We start from the raw sequence: 23615 nt of genomic DNA on the forward strand, positions 1-23615 counted from the left end.
CATCAGCTGTCTATTGGGCAGAGAGGTCTCACGGAGCCGGAGGCAGGTCGGGTCAGCTTACCAGTTGTGTGAGCTCAGGCGGGTGCCTCGCCCTCTCTGAGCCTCAGTCCTACACCTCAAAATGCAGGGCTATTAGGAGAATCTGATACTTAGCGCAGGGCCAGGCACCGTAAACGTGGCCTAGAGGGCTCCTGGATGGCTTTATAGACATAGAAACAACGGCGGAGGGTCGGTTAGTGAGGAAATGGAGTGGACCAGCCCCTGTCCCCACACACTGGGTTTTTGTCCAGATCACATTTTCTTTGGATTTCATTAAATGAAAGAAGCCAAATTTCTTCTGTGTTGCTCTGAATTCAAAAAAGACAGAAATTGTCTTTGTGGAATAGACTCTGGAATCAAGTGGCTCTCCTGTGGCCAGCCAAGGGAGTTAGTTACTGAAAGGGGTCACTCTGGGTACCCTCAACCCGGAGACTACCTGGGGCCAATAGGGCCCATTGGGACTGGGGACATTCACACCTGGGTTACAAGCCCGCCACAGCCAGTCTCTAGCTGGTGACCTCGGGCATCGGGAGGCCGCCTGGGCCTGACCCGTGTCAAGTGCACAGGGAGCAGACAGGCGCTCAGCAAATGTCAGCATGTCCTCTGCGCCCTTCCTCCCGGCCACAGGGACCCTGGGGACAGGAGGCCGGGCTTCAGACAGAGGCAAACGGTTTCAGCTGACTAGACAGAGGCACTGAATCAATTCGAATCACCACTAACATGATTATCGATATGTGGAATTCCCATTTGCTCAGCAAAAAACCCCACATCCTCTGGGAGACCAGAGGTGACTCACTTCCCCTCTAACTCCTCGGTAGAAAATTCCTTTTCTTCCCAACTCTTCGAGGAGGCAAATTTCCCCCCAGTTACAGAAACTCCTCTTCCCACAATTCCAGGGGAAGAGGAAGCACGCGCTGGAGGCGCGGCGGTGGCTCAGCGGGCTCTGGTCCAGCCCTGTGACTCCCAGGGGCCAGGACAAAAGGAACTTCACTTTGGCGGCAAAGAAAACCTAAAAACGGGAACAGAGCCTGACTGTGGCCTGGCAGAGAAGGGAACAGGCGGCGAGACACCACAGGTGGGGTGGGTCAGCTCTTTGCAATGTGACTTTGTGCAGCAAGCACAAGGTTTAAAAAACGGTGGAATGTCCCAAGCTCCATCCATCCCAGCTCGGCCCTGGCGAAGGAGCAGGAAGAAGAACGCCCTAGACCAGGAATGGGGGCCATGGCCTCCAATCACACCTCGTCCTCTCCTGCCTTGGGTGTGACCTTGGCCGAGGGCCTCAGTTTTCCCATCTGGCAAGTGGGATTCTGCTAAGAGACACAGTCAGCAGGGAGTCGTGGTGTATGCCTGCAATCTCAGTAGTCGGAGGCAGACACAAGAGAATTGCAGGCTTGAGGCCAGCCTCAGCGACTTTGCGAGGCCCTCAACTGCTTAACGAGACCTATTTTTATTTCAAAATAAAAAATAAAATAGGGCTGAGGATATAGCTTGGAGGTAGAATGTCCCTGGGTTTAATTCCCAGTGCCAGAAAGGGGGAAAGGAGAAAGGAAAGAGGGAGGGAGGGGGAGAGAGAGAAAGAGAAAGAGAAAGAACAAAAAGGAGAAGGAAGATGAGAAGGAGGAGGAGAAGAAGAAAAAAGAAGAAGGAGGAGGAGGAGAAGGAAAAAGAAGAAGGAGGAGGAGGAGGAGAAAAATAAAAAAAGGAGGAGAGCAAGCGAATAGGGTTTCCAAGTTCCAGGTTAGACATTAAAAAGACAGTATACCCAGTTACATTTGAATGTCAGATAAACAATGAATGGTATTTTAGTATAAATGTGTCCTAAGTATTGCCTCTCACATTCAAATGTAACAGAGAGCCTCATATTTTATCTGGCAACCTTAATTATGGAGAGCAGAGGTGAGATGAGCCGGCTGGGACGGCACAGCCTCAGGCCTCAGGATCCACGTTTACTCAGCCAAGCACTATTCTGACCCAACCTAGTAGACACTGGGACAATGACCAGTAGGAACGGTGCCAAACATGACAGCCAGGATATGTAAACATTCCTTTGGAAAAGCTTGGGGACCAGGATTGTTTGGCCTGAATAAGACACCTCGGAAAGGAGAGAGGATGACCCTCTTACCCTGGAGCTGCCTCTCCTGGGATGGCGAGGACGACCTGGGCCCAAGACAGGAAAACGCCGAACAATGAGGGCTCTGTTAAGATGGCCGGGTCCCAGGGAAGGCAGGGAGGGAGCGTCTAACACCAGAGGTGCTCCATGGGAGTTTAATGACCATATGACCAACATGCTCCAGAAGGGATTCCTGCTGGCCTTAGAAGGAATTAGACTCTAAGACTTCCAGAAAGTTCTCTAACTCTCATGGCAGATGTTGTTTTCCAAAACATCTAGGTCAGCAACTCTGGCCAAGAAAGGTGCCCTACAAAGTCCCCCTGAATGGACATCCAGGACGACAGCAAGGGTGTGACTCACATGGTAACACTTCCCGAGCCCCAGCCCAGGCAGACATCACTAATCAACTGAAGCACCCTCTCCCTCTAAGTTCCAGTGGGACCTGGAAATCTTTCTCAGTTCATCAATCCAACTGCCACCAGGTACAGAGCACTGTGTGTACAACTGAGCATGTACACAGCAATAGCAATAGCTATTATTATAAGTGATACTCCCTGAGTGCTGCCTATGAACAATGTGCATCATATGTATTAGTTTATTTAAATCCCTACAGCAACCCTGCAAGCTACGCAGTAATATCATCCCCATTTACCCTGAAAGAAATTAGCCCAGGGAGGTTAAGAAGCTTGAGAGGTTTCTTTTTCTACTTTCTTTTTTTTTTTTTTGATACTGGGGATTGAACCCAGAGGTAATCTACCTCTGAGCTACAGCCCCAGCCTTTTTTATTTATTTTGAAACAGGGTCTCCCTAAGTTGCAGAGGGTCTCATTAAATGGCTGAGGCTGGCCTGGAGCCTGTGATCCTCCTATCTCAGCATCCCAAGTACTGGGATTATAGGTATGCGCCACACCTGGCTTCAGATTGCAGTTGGGTGAGTGGTGGGGATGGGGTTTGAAATGTCTGGTTCCAGGCCTCTCAGTCACTGGGATGGACTGGACCAGGCACATCTGTGGTTCAACATGAGTAAAGACGATGGTCCCATTTCACCGAGGCGCCTCTGAGGCCCTAGGAAGGAAGCTGGTGGCTGAGGCTCACTGGGTCAGTTGCTGATGAGCCCAGGACCTGGGTGCAGGTCGAACTGTCCTGGGAGCCTCGGGGCCACTGCCCAGGACCAGCCTTCAGCCTCCCTCTCAGCAGAATATCTTGGCACAGTTTCTGGAGTAGCAAAGCTGTCCTCTGTAGAGCTGGGAACAGCCTACCTGTGTCCCCCAACCCCCTCCCACACTCAAACCCCATAAGGATGACCCGGAGGACAGCGCAAAGGGGATGCAAATTCCAGGGGACAGTGAGAAACATGTCTAGGCTCTGGCCTCTCCAAGACCCGGGGGCAGGGCCCAGGGCTGAGACCCCGTGCCCAGGGCCCAGCACCAAGCCCTGGGTGGGCTGGCAGAATTGCTCCCCAGGCACGGAGCTGGATGAGGTCAGAGGCCCCATCGCCTCTCAGCTCCCTGTAATCAGGCCTCCCTCAGTCCTGGGCATTTCCTGAGGAAATCACTATAACCAATACATATTTCCTCCCAATCAAGTGCTCCCTGAGACAGACCATGCCAAGCACCACACACGCCGTGCCTCAGTAAATCCTCACAACCCAGTATCCAAGAGAACTCTATTTTCATCTTCACAGATGAGCAAAATAAGGCTCAGAGAGGGTCAGTGGCTTGGCCCAGGTCACACAGCCAGGATGTAGCAGAGCCATGACTTGAACCCAGGTGGCCTGGCTCCAGCATCAGGGCTCTGAGAAAAAGGGTGAAGAACTCCGCTCCTCTGCCAGCCAGTCCTTCCCTCTGAACTGAAGTTCCTCACCTGCTGAATGGCTGGCACCACCTGCCCAGGCCTCGTGGTAAAGCGACAGACAGGTAGCGTGTGTGGATGCACACTGAGGGCTTGGGGCTCCAAGCACTCATCCTCATTTAACTAATGAGGAAGCAGGCTCAGAGCAGGTGGGCAACCCATCTCAGGTCACATAGCAGAGCTTTCCTCCCTTGGCCTCCTGCTCCCCCAGCCTTCCTGGGCCTCTCTCCCCCCACTCCAGTCCCTAGGCTTTGCATACTTACAATGAGGCCGGGGACTCCTGGGGGCCCTGGCAGGCCCAGCTCTCCCTGCAAAGACAGAATCAAGGTGAGGACTCATCCAAGCCCCTTCCAGGGGTCCTCCCTCCACATGGGAACCAGAAGACCTTTTGGGGTTGACCCTTCCTCCCTCTGCCTGACGTCAGCTTTATGCATCTATAAAAGGGGGAGACTGGACTTCCAAATCTAGTGTGATCAGGATAATAACAAGGCATGGGACGCTTTACTTATTGATGAAAAAACTGGGGCTCTCAAGCTTAAGCAATTTGCCAAAGGCCCAGTGCCAATAAATAGCAAAGAGACCAGCCTTGAATTGCAAAGAGCCTCACTAAGTAGTAGCTGAGGCTGTCAGTGAGACCCTGCTTCAAAATAAAGAAGGTAGAACACCCCTGGATTATACCCCCAGTACCCAGAAAAAACAAGAATAAAAAATAGGGCAGAGGGTATAGCTCAGAGGTCGAATGCCCCTGGGTTCCATCCCCAGACCCGAAGAAAGAAAGAAAGAAAGAAAGAAAGAAAGAAAGAAAGAAAGAAAGAAAGAAAGAAAGAAAGAAAGAAAGAAAGAGAGAGAGAAAGAAGGAAGGAAGGAAGGAAAGAAAGAAAGAAAGAAAGAAAGAGAGAAAGAAAGAAAGAAAGAGAGAAAGAAAGAAAGAAAGAAAGAAAGAAAGAAAGAAAGAAAGAAAGAAAGAAAAGTGGGGCTCTGGAAACTGAGTAGCTCTGAGACTTGCCAACGTCCTCCTCTTCTGACCATGTAATCCTGGAGCTGCCCAGCCAGGAATGTCACAACAGCCACCAGGAAGCAAGGAAACAGACAAAGTGGGTGCTGTGAGACCAGCCTTGTCTTTTAACATGAGGAAAAACAGCCAGGCATGGCAGTGCTTTGTGTAATCCCAGTACTTGAGCTGGGGTGTAGCTCAGAGGTAGAATGTCTTTGAGTTCAATTCCCAAAACCACATGTACACACGAGAGAGAGAGAGAGAGAGAGAGAGAGAGAGAGAGAGAGAGAGAGAGAAAGAAAAGAAGAAGAAGAAGAAGGAGGAGGAGGAGGAGGAGGAGGAGGAGGAGGAGGAGGAGGAGGAGGAGGAGGAGGAGGAGGAGAAACTGAGGCTCGGTGAAGGGGCACAGGCTCTCAGCACCCCATACAGAGCTGAGGTTAGACAGGTCCTTATTCTGCTCCTCTAGGAGAATGACACCCTGTCCTCCCCAAAGAAACCCCTGGAAAGGTCTTGTCTAGCCACACAGTAATGGTGAACCATATGTGATGTTGAGGAAGGGCCCAATTTCCCTCCACACCTTTCTGGGAGCTCTCCCTCCACCTGAGTGGCCCCTCACCTCTTTCTTCATCCCAAGTGCAGTGTGACTGTCTCCAGCCCCCCCCCCCATCTCCCCTCTGAGGTCACTGGGCTTTGTGCAATGAACAGGGAGGTGACTGTGGCTTCACTGCAGGCAGGGGCTGCCCTGCTGTTATTAGTATTTTTAGGAGCTCCGTCCTCTGAACACTTGGGACAGGCTGAGCCCCTTCCCTGACCTCATTCTATCCTCAGAACAGTCCACTGTGGCAGGAATTCTGCAGGTAAGAAAACAGAGGTTCAGAAAGGTGCACTGGTTTGTCCAAACTTGCACAATGGCAAGTGGTACAGCAGGACTCAAACCCAGGTGCACCTGGCTTGGAGGTCACAGCCTCCAGCCCCCAGGGAGACGGGCTGGGCAGGGCTCTGAGCATTGGTGGAACTCAATCCACATAATCGGGTGCTGGTCACAGGCCCAGCAGCATCCTCTGCAGAGGACACAGGTGGGCACAGCAGCTCAAGCAGAAAGCCGAGGAGAGATGGGGATCATGCAGGTGTTCCAGAGAACTCGGCATGGTCTATGCCACCAGGCCAAGAATGGATGGGTTCTCCTTTTCTGGCCTAGAGCCTCAGACGGAGGGAAAAAGCAAACTCAGCTCTCAGGGCAGGCTGACCTGGCTTCTCCAAGGATACAGCCCGGGCCTCGGATTATTTACAAACTCTATAAACACGCCTTCAGTGGAGATGCCTTGGGGTGCGGTTCATCTCTCAAAACAGGGCCTGCAAACCAAGTTGCTTTCCCAAGCCGCTGTGGCCATAAACATTTCTGAAGCTTCGTAAGGCAGCCGGGGCCTCTCTGGTGGCTAGCGTGTGCCTGTTTAAGCCCCTGGGACAGGGTGCAACCTGGGGGTTTGAGTTCAGGGTCCCAGGGGGCTAGAACTATCCTAAGGGGGTGTTGTAGGGCACCCACAGTAGACCGAAGCGTGAGGTTCAGAGAAGTCACATAATCAGCCCAGGAGCACCCAGTAAGTAGGTCACGAGGCTGTGATTTAACCCAGGTCTCTCTGACCCCAGATTTTAGGATCCTAAAATCTTCCATGTGTTCACTCTAATTCTTTGTTCCCAAACACTTGAAATACTTACAGGGTTTCCATCGAGTCCTGGGGGGCCTCTTTCCCCAAAGTCTCCAGGGAATCCCTGAGGGAATGAGAGAGAACAAACATCTGTGGTCAGTGTTCCTACCTGCAGGTGGCTTTGATCCACCCCCAGGGGATGGACTCAAGGACAGGGTCAACAGTCTCACTCCTGGGATCTGGGAGGCAGTGAGCCCTGAGGTCACCCCTGGCCGTCAACAAACACCCACACACACAGCCTCCCAGGGACAGGCCACAGGGAGGGGCACAGCCAGGCAGCCCTCTCCTTGTTTTACAGAGTCTCTGGAAACACATGGTACAAATACCAGTCCCCCAGGCTGGGACCTGGCCCCAGTGGAGAGGGGAGAAACAAGCTGGGGATGAGGAAGCCAGATGTCAGCTTGGACCAGTGGCTGGCTGGCTGAGAAAGCATCCTCCCCCACCCCGACTGTGGGCCTCAGTTTCCCCACTGGTGCAAGAAAGGAAGATGCCAGTGGCATTTCTCAGCTCAGATCTTCTGTGATGGTAGGATGCCCTTCAAAAGCCACCCGTGGAATCCTGATTCCTATTTTACAGATAAAAGGCAGCTCAAAGGGTAAGAGGCTGAGTCACAGGAGGTATGCTGGTAAAAAAGCACCAGTGTGGCCTTCACAGGTGAGTCTGAGCAGCTCAGAGAGGTTGGGCCATGAGGCCAGGCAGGTCTGGCACTCAGCCCCTCTCTGACCCCACTCTGGAGTCACTCCATGCTCTCTGGGGAGCCACACAGCTGCAAATACGGCAGCTGCAGGGACAGGACACCTCCGGGGCCTGGAGAACTCCATCCTACTTCAAAAGGAAGGAGTACTCCCGCCTGGGGTGTGAGGAAACCTGTCCTCTCCCTCCCTGAATTCAAACCATTGTTTTGCCAGGGAAATTTAATAAGAAACAAAGCACATATTTTCCTGACCAAGGGAACATAGAGTTGTTCTGACAGTAAAGATCCCTCTTGGAGGATAATCGTGCTTTTGGTTTCTAATACTGCTAAAGGAATCCAATGAGTGGATTAAACCCAGAAGAGCAATCCCAGAAACAAAACTCCCACCAACCGCGCCAAGTCTCTAGTGGCCAAGCAAAGAGACCGTGCATGGCGTGTGCTTGCATCTAGACCCTGGTCCTGCCTTCAAACCCCCATCTGCCAGGAAGCCCCCTAGAGCAGTAGGGCAGGGGCTGACTTGGCTTCACTCAGACACCAAGATGAGGAGGACGTGCTGATGAGATTGGGCCAAGCCTTGACTCCATGTGCAAAATGCCCCTGTGTTTGACATTTACCATGAGGGGAAGGCTGTCACTTCTATTTAACAGATGAGGAAGTTGAGGTTCATAGAGGAAATGCACCTAGGCCAAGGTTGTAAAGCAAGTCTGTGGCAGAGCTGAACCTGGGTCGCACACCTCTGGGGACCATCCTGTGCACTGTGGAGGGGCAGAGCTTGGCATGCAGAAGCCACCAGGTTGTGCCCGGCCGGAGGGGAATGGCAGAGGTATGAGGGGCAGGCCTGTCTCTGCGGAGGCACATCTGATCCTGCTGGAGCCTTCTCTTTCCACACCCTTGGAGTCTCTGCTACCATGTCCCAGCTCCCCAGTCTAGTTCCTCTTTGCCCCACTATAATAAGGACCCGCCTCACCTCCTGGGACAGGAGACAGCAGCCAGGTGGGCTGTGTCTCCAGGGACACCTCCTGGAGGCGCTAGGTTCCTGCCTCTGGCCTTTGGAGGCTGCAGGGGCGCATCCCTCAAGGGACAAGGGATCCCATCAAGGTGGGCACCTTGCTGACTCCACATGCCCACAGGGGCGGGACCTGAGACATCCCCACGCTGTCATCTGAGTCCAGCATCTAGAGATGACCTAGACAGGCTATCCCCCAGGGCAGGCCCTCACAGACCTCAGACCTGCCACAGTGGGGCTGTGATCTCTAAGGATCCTTTCAGCTTGGCCTGACCCCTCGGCAAGGTTGGAGAGAGGGTGACTCTTCCTCTAGGCACAGAGATGCCACCCATGGGGCGTCCTGTCGGCTGTGCCCAGTGGATTCAGGCCCAGCAGTAGCAGGCAGGCCACAAGCCTGGGCTCTGTACTCAGAGGTGGCTCCAGGTTGGCTGAAGGACCCTCTCCAGCCTTGGAACCAGCCCTGCTGCTGCTGGGGCCTCTCTGCGCCTCAGTCAATCCTGTTCTGCAGTTGGGGACACTGTAAGGACGAGACTTGGGCGCATGGCAGGCAGTGGTCTCTGGGGCAGAAAGAAGCAAAAGAGGGACTGTTATCAGACTCTCAAGTTGAACTCCCAAAGGGAGTCACTAGGTCAGCAAGGTGCAGGTCAGCTAGGAGCAGAGACAGGGTAGAACCATGATGTGAAGGAGTCCTCCAGGAGCGTGGCCTCCCAACAGACCTATGATTGGCCCCATCCTACAGATGAGGACACAGATCCAGAGAGGCTAAGGAACTTGTCCAAAGTCACACAGCTATAGAATAGCAGACCAGGACTTAAGCCCAGGCAGCCTGCCTGCCTGTGCTCTCTTAGCTATGACAGGACATGGTGACTAAAGAGGGAAATTGGAGCAGTCCTGTGGCTTTCCAGGGGCTCAGCACATCCTGGACTCAGGCTCCCAGAGGCAGGCAGGATGTGACTGCTGGTACCTAAGGTACCCACCCATCCCCACTTTTATCTCCCTCCCCACAGACAGAGGCTGCTAGGAATCCAGGACTTGTAATCCCCAGACTGCTGGAGAAAGGACAGAGCTTCAGCCGGGCTGAGACTCATCTCTAATTGGGATGGAAGGACCCAGATGTTCCTGGCATCTGGCTCTCTATTGTACCAATTGGGAGACTGAAGCCCGGGAGGCTACGCTGTCCATGCACTCATCTCACCAGGGCCAGAGGCTCGGACCCTGGGGTCTTAGAGAGGTGGCCCCGGCTGGAGGGTGGCCCGTCTACTCCTCTGGCCCCCTGGCTGCGCAGGCACACACGCCAGCCCTTCCTCTACAGGCTGCAGCAGGCTGGCCAGAAGCCCAAGGAATGAGCTCAGCTCCCCGCCGGGCCCCAGCCACGTGGTTCTCTGCTTCCCCAGGTTGGGCCCCTCTGGGAACTGAACGCCTCGTCCTTTGAGCAGAACCAGGCTCAAGAGGAGACAGGGCAGAGCTCAGGAGAATCGGTACCCCCCCCTCGCTGCAACAGCTCACAAGAAAGAAGGAAGGATAGTAACAATTCTGGTCGCCACCTCCACTGGCTGCCAAGGGCTGAGGAGGCCCCCGGAGGCCATCTCCTCCACTCCCCCGCCTCCAGCCAGGGTCCATCCACACTGCTGGCTCCGGAGAGAGTGTGGGGATGGGAGCAGGGGGCAGGGAGCACACAAATTCTGTGAACCCCTCTCAGGCTCAGCTCCCTGGTCTGCAAAATAGCCAGCCCTGCCCTCCCCTGAGGCCTGAGGCACTTATAACCCAGTCCCTGATAAACTCCAATACACCATCACTAAGCTAGTTAGGGTTGGTCCAACAGTGGGATAATTAGCATCCTCTAGGAGGAGCCTGTAGAAAGATCTTGAAGACCTCAGTACACGGTGGAATTCGCCAAAGACTGGAAATGTCTACATAAGTCTAACTGGCATTCTCCCTCCTGTCCTTGAAGTAGCCCTTACTTTTTTCTAGAAAAGCCATGTATTCCAACTGCGCTGATAGGGAGAGACGCCCTGAAGTTCCCGCACCCTTTCTTCATGGTGCTATGTTTTTACCCTGACCTTTTGAAGTCCATTAGGAAATCCTGTGAGGTGTCACTTCAGAAAACAAGGACACAGTCAGGCAGTGTTATCATCAACACCCCAGAGCCATTGACAGCTCCAGCTCCTGGCAGACGCTAGAATGCACACCTTCAGCACACAGGACGGCCATTCCAAGAGCCTTAGCCTATGCAGGCCTTCTGTCTCCCATGGACCCCTCCTCCCCACAGTCTGAGGATTGGAAGGAAAGAGGCCTGGGCTCAGGGCCAAAGTGCACCCCATAAGTGCTGCCCTGTCCTTTATCCTTGGGAAAGTCCCCGATGTCCCAAGTCAGCCCTGGGCCCTGGAGCTCCGGCCTCAGGCTCTGGTCCAACTCACTAAGTAGGAGAAAAGCCATGGTGGCAGCCGCCTTGCCAGGCCCCAGCAGGCCCAGTGACAGACCCTGAGAACGAGGCAAGGAGACTGGCTGATGTAACTCCTTAGTCCCCAGGCTCCTGGGCAGAGCCTGGCTCAGCCTTCTATTGTGATGGATCCCCAGCCACACTCTGCAAGCCATGTGGCCTGGACCTCTCCTCCAAACCAGTACATATTCTCTTTCTAGCAGGAAATGCAAGAGGGGATGAGAGAGGCAGACAAAGCTTTCTTTTTGGAGGGTGAACACGTGAGCAAGGAGAAGAGGGGTAATGTGGAGAGTACCTGTTCTAGGTCCTGGGTTTGAGCCCTAACTCTGACCCAAATTTCCGTGTCCTTGGGCAAACTGCTTGTTCTCTCTGGGATATTTCTGCTTTTCCGTCTGACAGAGGCTAGACCAAGCCATCATAAAGGCTTGGCTGTTCATACAGCTTTGATATGCCTTGACCTCCACTCTCATTCTAAGCACCCATGACAAAAGACCCTCAGACATCCTCCTTCCAAATCAGATACTGAGGAGACCACGTGTGTGGGCCCTGGGTTTCTCCTGCTGCAGAAAATCAACGACAGCAAAACCTTCACTGGCGTGGCCAGAAATGAGGCCAGCTGTGACCCAACACAGGGATCCATCTCATGCTCCTGATGGTACTACTGCTTAAAGCACCGAGAAATCACAGAAGAGGCCAGCAGCACTGGTAACAGAGGCTGGCCCTGCGGCCTCCAGCTGTGGGAAGACAAAGCCACAAGGACTCAGCGAGTGTGGGGCCTGGTACACACACACACACATACCACCCCCCCCCCCGACAAACACACCAAGTCATGGCCCCTCAGACACTCAAACCTTGCAGATGGCAGGCCATGATACTGGCCCAGGCTCCAGGGCATTTTTGTGGCCCTTGAGGGCGCCATGTAGACACAGACTTCCTGGATACAGAGGCTGCCCCCCGCCATGTTGGACACTGGCATCCTGGGCTCAGGGCTGATTCGCGAGGGCCGAGGGCAAGGAGCCGGGAGGCAGGGAGGAGCTGTCAGCTGTAGGCAGAGTCTGGATGCCTCAGAGTGCTTCTGGACAGACAGCGTTGCCAGTCTGAGCCTCAGTATCCTCGTCTAGAAACTAAGGATCCTCGGCCTCACTTTCCAGGCCCCTCGAGAGAATCCCACAGGGACAGAGCACCGCACATGCACAGGGCCCCGGTGAACTTCCCCAGAGCGTGGGAAGCTTCTGCACTGTCCGATATCCGTTCACTCTATCTTCTGTTTCCCTATCAGTGATCATCTGTCCCTCCGCCTGCCCCATGGGAGTGGAAACTTGCTGGCCAGTGCCTGGTACACAGCCGCACTCTGTGGGAGTCAGTGAGTGGGGGAACCTTCTTGCCCGAGGGCGCCTGCTGGAGAAGCAGACCCTCCCAGCCCGGGCCCGGCCAGTTCTACATACTGCAACAGGCAACCACACCCCAACTGCAGCATCATACGGAGCACCCCAAATGCTCCAGGCTCCTGCTCCAGTTCTGACCTCGCCAGGGTCCCTGCCACCCACCAAGCGATGGCAGACTCAGAACAGAGGATAACCTAGGGGTGGCAGCAGAGAATCGAAGCCACACATAGATGCCCAGCCTGAAAAGTGCCGCAGCGACAAAGAAGGCCAGTGCCCTTCAAGGGGGAGCACAAGCCCCAGCCTGGCCGAGGTCCACCAGCCCTGCAGGCCTCGGGCACAAACACCCCAGACAGAAAGCCCAGACGCAGACTGCACCCAGGAACCGCTGCTCTGGCAGAGAAGCCCCCGTGGAGCAGCCCATAGCTCGGCCAGCCGTGGCCGCTCGGTGTTCCAGCAGCGGGACTCGCCGCCCAGACACTCAACATAAGCGGAGGCCCCGCAGACAGCAGCAGAAAGCGCCGGGCCAGGAGCAGAGTGGCTGGCGCGGCATGGCCAGCGGGACGTGAGTTCACCCATAGAATCTGCGTAATAGACACGGAAAATCTTTACCGGCCTACCCATCTTGCCCCTCTTCCCAGGAACGCCAGGCAGGCCCTGTGGAGAGAGACAGGGGAAAGGTCAGACAAGACTCTGGCCGGGGACAGGCAGGGTTGTTCTCACCAGCCCTGGAGCCGCCACAGAAGATCACAGAGGGCGTGCGGGATGTGCCACGTGCACAGTGGCATTAGTTACGCATACATGGGATGCACAGCCCTTGTACACTACAGGGTTGGGGGCTGCATGGACCTCAGCTAGGAAAACATCTAAGGACAGCACCCAGTGCCCCTGGTATGCAACATGTGCTTAATAACCGCTCCTTCTCCTGCCTCCCTAAGATTCCCCATACCCAGTGTGTTGACAAGGTTATAGCTGAACTCTCAAGTGAGGGGCTCAGGCTGGGAGTGGGTAGAGAGGAAATCCAGAGTCCACAGCCCCAGGGCCTCCTGCCCCACCTCCTGGACTCCCCTGACCTGCATCACTTGGCTAGAAGGACAGGGTGATGTGGGGGATATCAACACCCCTGCCCACCTTTAAGTGAGACCCAGACTTTCCCCAGAGCTGATGCACCAGCCCAAGACCAGGCGCCACCCCAGGCTCCCCTGCCCCCGCCCAGGTGCAGCCACCACCCTCCTGTCCTCAGACACTGAAGCAGCTGCCGGTTCTTCCTGTCTCCAGCCCTGCCCCCAACCCGGCCTGGCTTCAAGTGAACGCACTTAGTTTCCAAGTCAGGGCTGAATATTTTGGGGGTTGTGGGCCATCTGGTCCCTGTCGCAACTCCTCAGCAGTGCCTCTGTGGTGGGAAAGCTGCTACCTACGACAGTACAGCTGAGCACAGCCACGCTCAATAAAACTTTATTTACAAAGCAGACAACCAACCAGTGTGCAGACCTGCGATGGAGACTGAGGTGCACCTGTTTCTCATTTGCTGAAAGTCCCTGAGAGGAGGCCCTGGAGAGAGTCCCTGTGCTGCCCGGGCCCCAGCAGCCTCAGCTCCCCACCTGCCCTCACCCTCTCTCAGGGCTGACTCAGTGGCTCAGATGTCATGAGGTCGCACATCCCTGCCTTTGCAATGTGGCGCCTACGCCTGGAAGGCTCCTGATGACTGGCCTGTGACCTCTGAGTGGGCACCTGCCGGACTCAAGGCTCCCCACGGTGTCTGGCAGGGGTGGATGGTCAACAAAGGAGCAAACTCACCCGCTCTCCATCGGACCCCGGCAGGCCGAAGAGTCCTGGGAGTCCGATGTAGCCCTGGGGAAGAGAAAGGGGGTCAGAGCAGTGGAGCAGGGGTGCGGCAGGGACCAGCCCGCCCTCTGCAGCCCTCCCTGCCCCGGCAGCTAGCTCCTCCGGGCTGGCAGCGGTGGCGGCTCCGGCGATCCTCGATGATACAGGCCTTGAGGCAAGTGTATATGCCCATGGACTGCATGGTGCTGGCTTCCACGATGTAGTCCAAAGGCACATACCCTCACGCCAGGGAAGGGCGGGGCGCTCGCCGGGGAGGCCCGCCCAGCCGGCTCCGGGACCTGCGGAAGGAAGCCTAGGGCGGAGAGACAGGCGCTGGGTGCCTAGCGCTGCCCACCCGTGCCCAGGATGCTCATGGGCCTGTGGCTCCTCCTGGGCACCAGAGGTCCGGCACATAGGGCAGTGTGGACACGGTGTGCTACTGCATTAACCCTCCCCACTGGAAGGACAAGGAAACCGAGGCTCTGGAGATAAAGCAACACAGCTAGTCAGTTTGGAGCTGGGAGTCTCCATAGCAGCCCAAGGGTCAGGTGCCCAGGTGCAGCTGACTCGGAAGCTCAGGCTAATCACTTACGGCTCTAGCCCAGAATCCATCTGACTTCCTGCCCCCAAGCCCCTCTCCCCGCTGTGCCCTTCGCCAGAATATCCAGCCGATTCCTCCTGACTGCACAGCCCAACCCTTGCAGGGCCCACCTCTACTGCGCTCTCCCTGGACGGCATCGCTGAAGCCCCAAGCCAGGAGCAGTTGCCCCTCCACCCCAGCGCTCCATCTGCACCCAGGTAGCAGCATCTGCCACAGTCTCCTTGCAGCTTCACTATCTGTGTCCTTGTTCAGAACTTCTCCAGGGCAGGGGTGCAGCCTGGACCACCATCTTCTCTCTCTCTATGTGTTTGTGGAATGATTTAATGAAAACTCACCAAGCCTGATGCTTACTGAGCTCAAACTACGGACCAGGCCCAGCCTTCAATGCTTTGCATATGCTAAAGCCCATCCTGTAGCCTCACCACACTCTCAGGAAGTAGATATTATTAGTGAGCACCCAGTAGAAATGAGCATTTTGAAGCCCAGAGAGGTGAGTGAGTTGCCCAGGGGCACACAGCTGGGATGTGGTAAAACTGGTATCCAAATTCAGGCCATCTGACTCCCGAGTCTGGGTTCCTAACCACTCTGCTGCTCCCCCTTTTACTAACAAACAACCGAAGCTGACTCAATGACCGCTCTAGGGAAGCCTGGCCAGCCCGGGGGTCACTGAGTCTCCTCCTCAGCATCCAGCATGATCACTCTTTATAATCTTAGAGTGAAATGTCATGAGTCTTCCAAGCAGGGTTTATATCCCAGATTTACAGGTGAGAAAATGGGCTTGGAGGGGCCCAGTGACTTTCCAGGATCCCGCAGCTGGTGAATGGCAAAGGGGGTCCAGAGCCTGTGCTAGATAAACTTTTTCTCCTTCATAAATAGATCCTGGAGATGGCAGGGATTGGAATGAACACGGGCGCAGCCCTGGCTCACCCGGGCTGCCTGGGGGGCTGCCTGGGCCCTGGGCTTTGAGATCTGGAGAAGGCAGGAGCGCTGGGGCCAGATGGGCCTCTCCCCACACGTGGCTTCAAGATGTTGCTATGACAGCAAACATCAGTCCTCCCCAGATGTCCCCTGCACGTCCTGTCCTCAGATGGGCAGGCAGGCACCAAGGCTGGGCTGAGCGGCCCCTCTGAAGCCACAGCTCAGGTCTGTATAAAGACAGGGAAGCAGGCATCCTGGAAAGGAGCCTCCTTGGGCCCTGCATGTCGTCATAAAGTCCTAGGGCACTGTGCTAGCAGTAGGAATAGACATCGCCCATTGTAGAGACAGACAAACGTGGCTGATGGCTACCCAGGGTTTGCTTCCTGGGGGCCTTAGGAGAAGGCCGAAGCTCGTCGGCCTCTGGGCCCGGCAGCACCCCTGGACACGCTGCCCCCCACCCAGGATGTGGGAGGAGGGGGGCCTCTGAGGAGCCCCATGACAGGCATCCAAGTGGCCTGGCTTCAGCTCCTAGTCCCTCGGGACAAACAAGGGGACGTAGTGGTACAGGCTCGATTGTTTACGGCCAGGCTGCCACCCATGGAACCCAGGGGCTCTCTGGCTCGGGGCCTGAATTGTCTAACCCTCTGGCTGCCTCGTGCTCCGGTCTGGTGAGCTCTGCTGGGCGGTCCTCAACCTCAGTCCCGCTTAAGGCCCTGGCCACCCATCCAGCCAGCAGGAGGGACAGGGTGTCCACCCCGGCCCCCTGCGTGGCACTGGCCAAGTACCACTTACCCGGCTGCCCTTGGGGCCAGACTCGCCTACGGGTCCAGGTAACCCCTGAAACACAAAATACAGAGGGGCAAGGGCGTATGGAGACGCCCTCCCTGCTGCCAACACCCCCGTCCAGTCCTGTCTCCCAGGCTCAGGGGCCCCCTGGAGAGTGGGGGTAGGTGGACTAGAGTCTTCAGCCTCCACAGCCTGGGAAATCTTGGGGTCTTGGGCAGTGGCGTGGAGGAGGCTGGTTGGGAGGGGCCTCTGGCACCCCAGATACTCTTATGGAGTATCCTAGCCCTGCGGCCTAACCTCAGCCCAGCCCCCTGGGCACCCTCTCCTTAGACCCCAGGGTGGGCGCTGCTCCTTTGCCCTCAGCCCGCAGCCCCCCTCTGCCTGGGGCACCTGCAGCCATCTCTGCCATGGCCACAGACCTTCCAGAAGCCATATACTGCACCTGCCTGCCAGGGTAACCTTTGGCCCCTGGGCTGCCCTCGTGTCCCGGCGGCCCCTGCAAAGGAACAGAGAAACATGAGGAGGGCCCAGCCCAGGCCCCACAGGCAGCCCTAGGGGATGGGGCTGACAGTGGACCAGGAGGGGGACAGGAATGTGAGATGAGAGGAAGGCGAAGCTGGGCCCCCGAGCCCACCCCGCTGTCCAACCGGTCAGACCAGCTCTACAGGACGCAGCCCCTCTGTGCCGGCCCAGAACGAAGAGCAAGAGCAGAGCGAACGGAGGGACCTGGCTGGCTCCCCCATGGCTCCCCGATGCTGGCAGCACTGCTGTTTGACTTAGGCCAGCCCAGCCAAAATTCCTGCAAACCCCCGTGGCAGTGTGGATAATATCCCCTAACACCGCGGGGAACAGGCCAGCTATTCATGGCCCTAACCAGAGTGGAGATGCTCCTGCCAAGCCCTGGCCAAGGAGGCCTCTGGCAGATGTGGGATGGGGTGGGATGGGGTGGGCAGGCGGGCAGGAGCAGCCGCCTGGCTGTGGGGCTCACTCTGAGCAGGGCCAGGGAGATGACCAGAGACAGGCAGGACCAAAGGAGGGAGCAGAGCTGGCCTCACCTGTTCTCCGGGGTGCCCCGCCGGTCCAGGATAGCCCTTGTGTCCCTGTGGGGGGAGGAAAGCACATCGGACAGGGAAGACACACCAGGAGGCCTGTGCGGACTACATTGGGATGTGCTACGTGCTCAATGAACACTCCCCGGGGCGTGCAGACACTGTGTGAAGGTCAGATCTGGGAGCAAGCAACTGCGACCAAGAGACTGCATGCCAACCATGCCTGCAGAATCCAGAGGCAGGGCCGGCTGCGCGGAAACCCAGACAGAAAAATTTGTCCATACCTGGGTGGATAAGGAAGACCCGAGGTGGGGCAGCTCAGCCGCTGCTCAAAATGGGATCCCTGCCCACCAGGACTGGCCTCTCCTAAGCCCCATCAGAGCCTTCTCCATGCTGAGCACATGAAATAACAGGGTCCTTGTCTCTCCTCCTCCCGCTGGCCCCCCACCTTTCCCAGAGAGGCAGAGGACACCCAAAGCCTGAGGGGGAAGGACTGTGGCGATGCCCCAGGACCAGCCTTGACTCTCTGTCCCCGTGGCCCAGCAGTGACACGTCCAGACTGTGTCTTTAGGGCAAGTCAACCAAGCCAGGTGCACCAGGATGCCCAGCAGGGTCCCACAGTGTCAGAAGGTCTGCAAAGGCTCACCGGGCTCCACACGCCTGCCAGCTCAGGGCTGCTGTCAAGATCAGACAAAGCAGGGTGCTTCCTTTCAGACTGGTGGACCCCACTGCATCCCCCTGCACAGGGAGCTCCGGGACTTGGTTTAGACTCTGTCCCTGACTTGCTGTGCATCTTTGGGTGGGTTACAGCCCATCTCTGGACCTCAGGTGGTAGAGTGAGAACACTTCAGCTCTGAGATTTTAGAACTTGAGAGTTCTAAGACTCCCTCAGAGTCTAAAACACACACTGCAAGACTTGAGAATACAATGCCACCCAAGAACCCTCCATGCACCGTTGCCCCTCCAGCCTGCGCACGTAGTACATGACTCAACCAGCACCTTCAGCTGCCAGACCAGATGGGGACTAATTATTGCCATTTCTCAAAGGGGGGAACTGAATCTTGGGATACTGAGCTGCGTCCCATTGCTAAGAGCAACAGGTCCTATTCGGCACAGATCCTCTGACATGGAGGTCATACATGCACAAACACGCGCGGGCACACACACACACACACACACACACACACACACACTCACACTCAGCACCCTGCAGACGCCCAGGATGCAAGCACTCGTAACTATAAACAGCAGAGGTCTGGTCCCAGAGGTTGGAGGGGTTTACAGGCATTCCTACGCACCTACTCATCAGAGCCAAGACCTCAGGCGACTAATCTGAGCACCTCCCATGCCCAGGGGCCTACAGGGCCTGGGAGATTCTGCTACCTGGGGCCTGCGCTCTTCTCCCCAGTAGGCAAACTGGAGCACAGGCCTCAGCTAGATCAGACCTCTTGTTTCAGACCGATCTAGATTCTGATGCTGCTCTACCCTCTGGCTGGCTGTGTGACTGGAGCCAAGAACCTCACTTCTCTGGACCTTATTTTCCTCAATTGTAAATGGGGGATAGAGTCAGTACATGGATTATAATCCATGTGTAAAGCATTTGGCGCATCATTGAATCCAAGGACCCTATAAAGATTAGCTGCTGTTACCACCATGGCCTATCTGCCTTCCCTTCTTTCTCTTTCTGTGTCTACTAGGAATTGAACTCAGGGGAATTCATCCGAGCTACACCTCAAGCCCTTTAAAAATTCCATTTTGAGACTGGATCTTGCTAAGTTGCTGAGGCTGGCCTGGAACTTGCAATCCACCTGCCTCAGCCTCCCAAGTAGCTGGGATCACAGGGATGCCCCACCATGCCCGGCAGTCTTCCTTTTTTATCTGTTCACAGAGCAAACATCTACGACGTTGGCATGTGCGGGCACCATCTCCCACACAGGAGGAACAAGGCAGGCAGTACCCTTGGCTTTAATGGGGTTTACATTCTTAAGAAGGAACTATAAAACCAAAATAAGGATAAAAGATAAGATCAGGTGGAGGCAGGGGGAGGGGGCCTTGTGTCATCGGCACAGAGTTTCAGTTTCGCAAGATGAAAAAGTTCTGGAGGTCTGTTGCACAACGGCCTGAGTGTGCCGTACACTACCACGCTGTCCCGCTTAAAAATGATTAAGGTGGCAGATTTTATGGTTTGAATTTTTCACCATAATGAAAAGTAAAATTAAAACGAGAGAGAGAGAGAGAGAGAGAGAGAGAGAGAGAGAGAGAGAGAGAGAGAGAGAGAGAGAATGTCTGATGGTTACCAGAGCCCTGAGAAAGAAGCTAGCAGAGGTAGGGAGCAGAGAATGGCGGTGCTGGGGAGGTGGATGACTGGAGGGTGGTCAGGGAAAGCAGCTCGGAGGCCTGATGAATGTGGTAGAATGTGGCTGGTTCCCCAGAGAAAGCCATTCCAGGCAGAGGGAAGAGTGAATGCAAAGGCCCTGGGGCAATCAGGATATGGTGCGTGTAAACATGACTCTAGTTTCTCCTCTCGGAACTTGCAAACAAGAAACGGCAAAGCAGAGCCTCCTTCCAGCGAGGCGCAGAGCTGAGCCTGGTACTCAGCTGTGTGGCTTGCTAAGCGCAATTGCCCTCTGAATCTCCTGCGGCCATCCTCCGCCTGCCCCAAGAGATGCTGCAAGGTGCTTATAAACTAATGAGGGCCAGGATGGCGCGCGAACCTCAGAAGGGACATCCAGGGATCCCTGTGCATCCCCAGCACCCATGGCTGCCTCTGTAGCCACAAAGAAACCTGCTTTTTTAAACACTTCCCTCCCCCTAAATAAGCAAAAAAGTCTTCAGTGAAACCCAGACTGAGATTTCAAGCAAACTCTTTGCTGAGGATGCAGCTCAAAGGAGGTGAAGGGCCACCAGGTGTGTCCAGAGGGCCCTGGACCTGGCGCCACAGCTAGGCCTCGAAGCTTAAGCTTGTTCTCTCTTTGCTTAAGGAGGCAGGGATCACCGTGCGTATCAACCAGCTGAGGAAACCGAGGCTCAGAGAGGGAAAGAGACTTCCCAGAAGCTGCACAGATTCCTAGGGCAGCGCTAAGATCATGACCCCAGTTCCTGCGTCTTTAATCACCCAATCTCTGGAGCCCAGGGCCTGTCGGGAAGAGCCACTGGCCCACGCCCCCCTGGGACAGAAGCTCCCAGAACGTGGCAACCTTCCCAGGGCAGAGGTCAGTCACAGGACCTTGGAGTATCCGAGTAGGAAGTCCTCCGTGTGTGATGTCTTTCTCATTGGACAGACTGAGAAGCTGAGGCTCCAAGAGGGGACTGGACCTGCCCGCGGTCACTCAGGAAGTTACAGCCACGCCTCAACTGTTCCCCAGGACTCTAGACCCCTGGGCTGACTGGTCCAGAAGACTGCCATTCCAGGGCTCTCCCAGTCAGCAGGCCCTGGAAGGCCTTGAACAGCGCCATGCACGCTTGTGCCCGTTTCTCACAGCTGGCAGGAAGCCACGGGGACTGAGCAGTGGCGGCGGGAGGTGGGAGGTGAAGTATTGAGGTGCTCAGCCCCCCGGAAGCACCTCAGCAGTATTTACCAAGCCAGGGCCAGCAAATTGCTTCAAATGACAGGGCCCAGGACCAGCAGGAATCTAAACCACTATCTTCTCCAGGGACCCAGCAATTATGGGCCAGGCACAGACCGCAAGGTGGACCCACGGGCAGTGATTGCCCAGTTTGTGATGGGTGCCCGGCAGGTCTGGGGGGGCAGGGAACGCATCAGGGGAGTTCCAGGACCTCGGTGTCTGCAAGGGGCGTCTGGCTGCCTGGAGGCGGGTCTCCACAGGACCTGTGTTTATAATAGAACTCGGTCTATATTTTGATTTGGGAGCCAAATTAATCATTGCTTACAATGCACGAGGAGAAAGCAGACATCACCTCACCATCGCTCCAGACAGTCTGCCCGTCCGGCAGCGATGCTATTTGGGCTTTGGGCAAGGAGGGAGGGGGGTCCTGTCCTTGCCTGGGGGTCCTGCCCAGCTCAGCTGTGGCCTCAGGCTCCAGCTCGGCCTGTGTGAAGCCTCAGCTTCCCCAGAGTAAAATAGAACTTGCCAATTCTGCTTAGCATGGCAGGAGGTTCCCATGGCACTCACCGACCACCCTGGCAGCCCACCCTCCCACCCTGGGCAGGAAGCAGGACAGGATGCCAAAGGAGAAGAGAGACACCAGCTGGGGGAAGCGGCTTGATCCATGCACAACTCCTTGCCCCTCTCTGGGCCTCAGTTTCCCCAGCTGGCCCATCAAAGTGTCCTGTTGGCTCAGCAGTTGCAGGATTCTGAATGTGTGGCTGGTCTAGAAGCACAGCGAAGTGTGAAAACTTGAGACAGGGCAAGACAGAGTATAATTTCTGCCTGGGTCATTCATCCGTCCAGATATTCATTCACACATTTTACTTAGCTCCAACCAGGACCGAGAGCCAGTGATGGGCATTAGGAATACACTAAGCAAACTCACCCCAACCTCCTAGAAGGGAGTATGGGCATTGGACACGAACTAAGCGGACGAAGAAGGGCTGGGTGCTAGGGGGTGAAGACACACCTAACCAGGGCAGATGGCATTGTGGACTGAGGCTGAAGGAGAAGCCGGGGTGGACAGGGATGGAAGGGACAGGACAGGCATCAGCGGGAAGAGGCCGCAGAATCCCAGAGCCTCTCTGCACCAAGGAGCTGAGAGGAGACTCCCCACAGGGCTCCAGGAGCTGGGGTGCGCATTCAGCAGGTCCTGGCAGGCCCACAGAAAGGCAGGAGGTCACCTCAGAGAGCCTCAGTCACGTGCCCCCAAGCCATTCCTGGTGGAGCCCCTCGTGCACTCCCTGTTCATCCCTGCTGTCACAGAAGACAGTAGTCAATGGAAAGGCTGGTGAGCTGCAGGGCACCCCGCACAAAGTCAGCCTGGAAAGAGGGCAAATCCATTCCAACTGGAGGACCAGCTCTGTTCCACTAGCTGTGTCTACCTAGAGCAATGTGTGAGGAAGACCCCGAGAGTCAGGAGACCTGGATTCAAATCCCTGCCCTGCTGCCCGGTGACCCATGGAAGGTATTTCCATTAAGCTGGTGGTTCTTGAGGCTGACTGCACATGAGAATCATTGGGGTCTTTGGAACCACCAAAGCCTGCCCCACTCTCAGGCCAGGATCCCCACGTGGGCCTTTGAAACCGGCCACAGGGCTGGTTTCAAACACAAGTGATCAGACCACAGGTCCCGTTCCCAGGTCCTACAATGGGCCAGGGAACCTGCCCCAGCGTCTGAGCACCCCCATACTCTGCCACTGGTCTCCGTGGGTGGGGAAAGCACATGTGACACCAGCCTGGCACAGAACCAAACTCCTGGGTGTTTCCTGGGCCAGGGCCAGAGGGAAGCTCCAAGCAAATGGCTTTGCCAGACAGTTCTCCAACTGCACGGAGGCTCTTCCTTCAGTTGCAAGAGACGCCGCTCCCCACTCGGGGCAGCTGCTCCCTCTTGGTTGGGGCTCTTGGCCTCCCTAGCCATGAGCTCAGTGCAGGGAGCCCCAGGACCCCAGCAGGGCTGCTCCAAGCCTGTTTTTCCCATCTCCCTCCCGCCACCTGGGCTAGACTCCCACCCCCCTGCAGAGTGAGACCACCACAGGCTGTTTTATGAGCCAGGGCTGGAAGGAACCCTTTCCACTCACACCTCGTCCATCGGAAACTGCCAGAACCCAAGGAGAAGCGAGAGGAAGCAGAGCCAGGCAAAACCACATTTCCCGGCTCGCAGACGGCCACACCTCCTGTCTGTGCTGGCCCGAGAGCCGAGGCGTGGCATTCTCTGGCCACACAAGGCACAGAAGGGGGCCAGGGCCATGGCCCTCCAAGTCGCCTTGTGCCACAAGCACCCTTGGAGCAAGCACAGGACAGAATCAGGAGACACAACAGCTGCTCAGGAGGGCCAGATGGCCCAAAGAGAGGGCAGCTGGAGACCGTAGCTGGGAACCGGGGCGGAAGCTGAGCCATGGCCCTAGGCCCATGTGTCTACGGGACAACTCATCAACCACGGGTGGTTTTCCTGCAGAGTCATTGACCCTTGGCCTGCACTGTCTGTCCTTCCCTTATTTCCTGAACAATTGCCCCTGTGAGGTTCAGTAGACAGAGTACCAAGCCCAGTGTGCACAAGTAACTAAGCTAAGGTGGGCCTGTCATCCTGGAACAGTAGAGCGGAGGGT

General features: G+C 56.0%; 1 protein-coding gene across 1 annotated transcript in view; it reads right to left on the reverse strand.

The window, feature by feature from the left end:
• COL27A1 (collagen type XXVII alpha 1 chain) overlaps nt 1–23615 on the reverse strand; it is a gene marked incomplete at both ends in the record, with an annotated part of 125961 nt that overhangs the window by 67364 nt on the left and 34982 nt on the right. The window contains 7 exons of the mRNA XM_080709248.1: nt 4263–4307; nt 6710–6763; nt 12834–12878; nt 14019–14072; nt 16357–16401; nt 16793–16846; nt 17406–17450. Of these exons, the coding sequence (XP_080565374.1) occupies nt 4263–4307; nt 6710–6763; nt 12834–12878; nt 14019–14072; nt 16357–16401; nt 16793–16846; nt 17406–17450 (342 nt within the window). The remainder of the gene's footprint in view (nt 1–4262; nt 4308–6709; nt 6764–12833; nt 12879–14018; nt 14073–16356; nt 16402–16792; nt 16847–17405; nt 17451–23615) is intronic.

Source organism: Muscardinus avellanarius, assembly GCF_963383645.1.
Source record: "Muscardinus avellanarius genome assembly, chromosome: 13".
Classification (NCBI taxonomy): Eukaryota; Metazoa; Chordata; class Mammalia; order Rodentia; family Gliridae; genus Muscardinus; species Muscardinus avellanarius.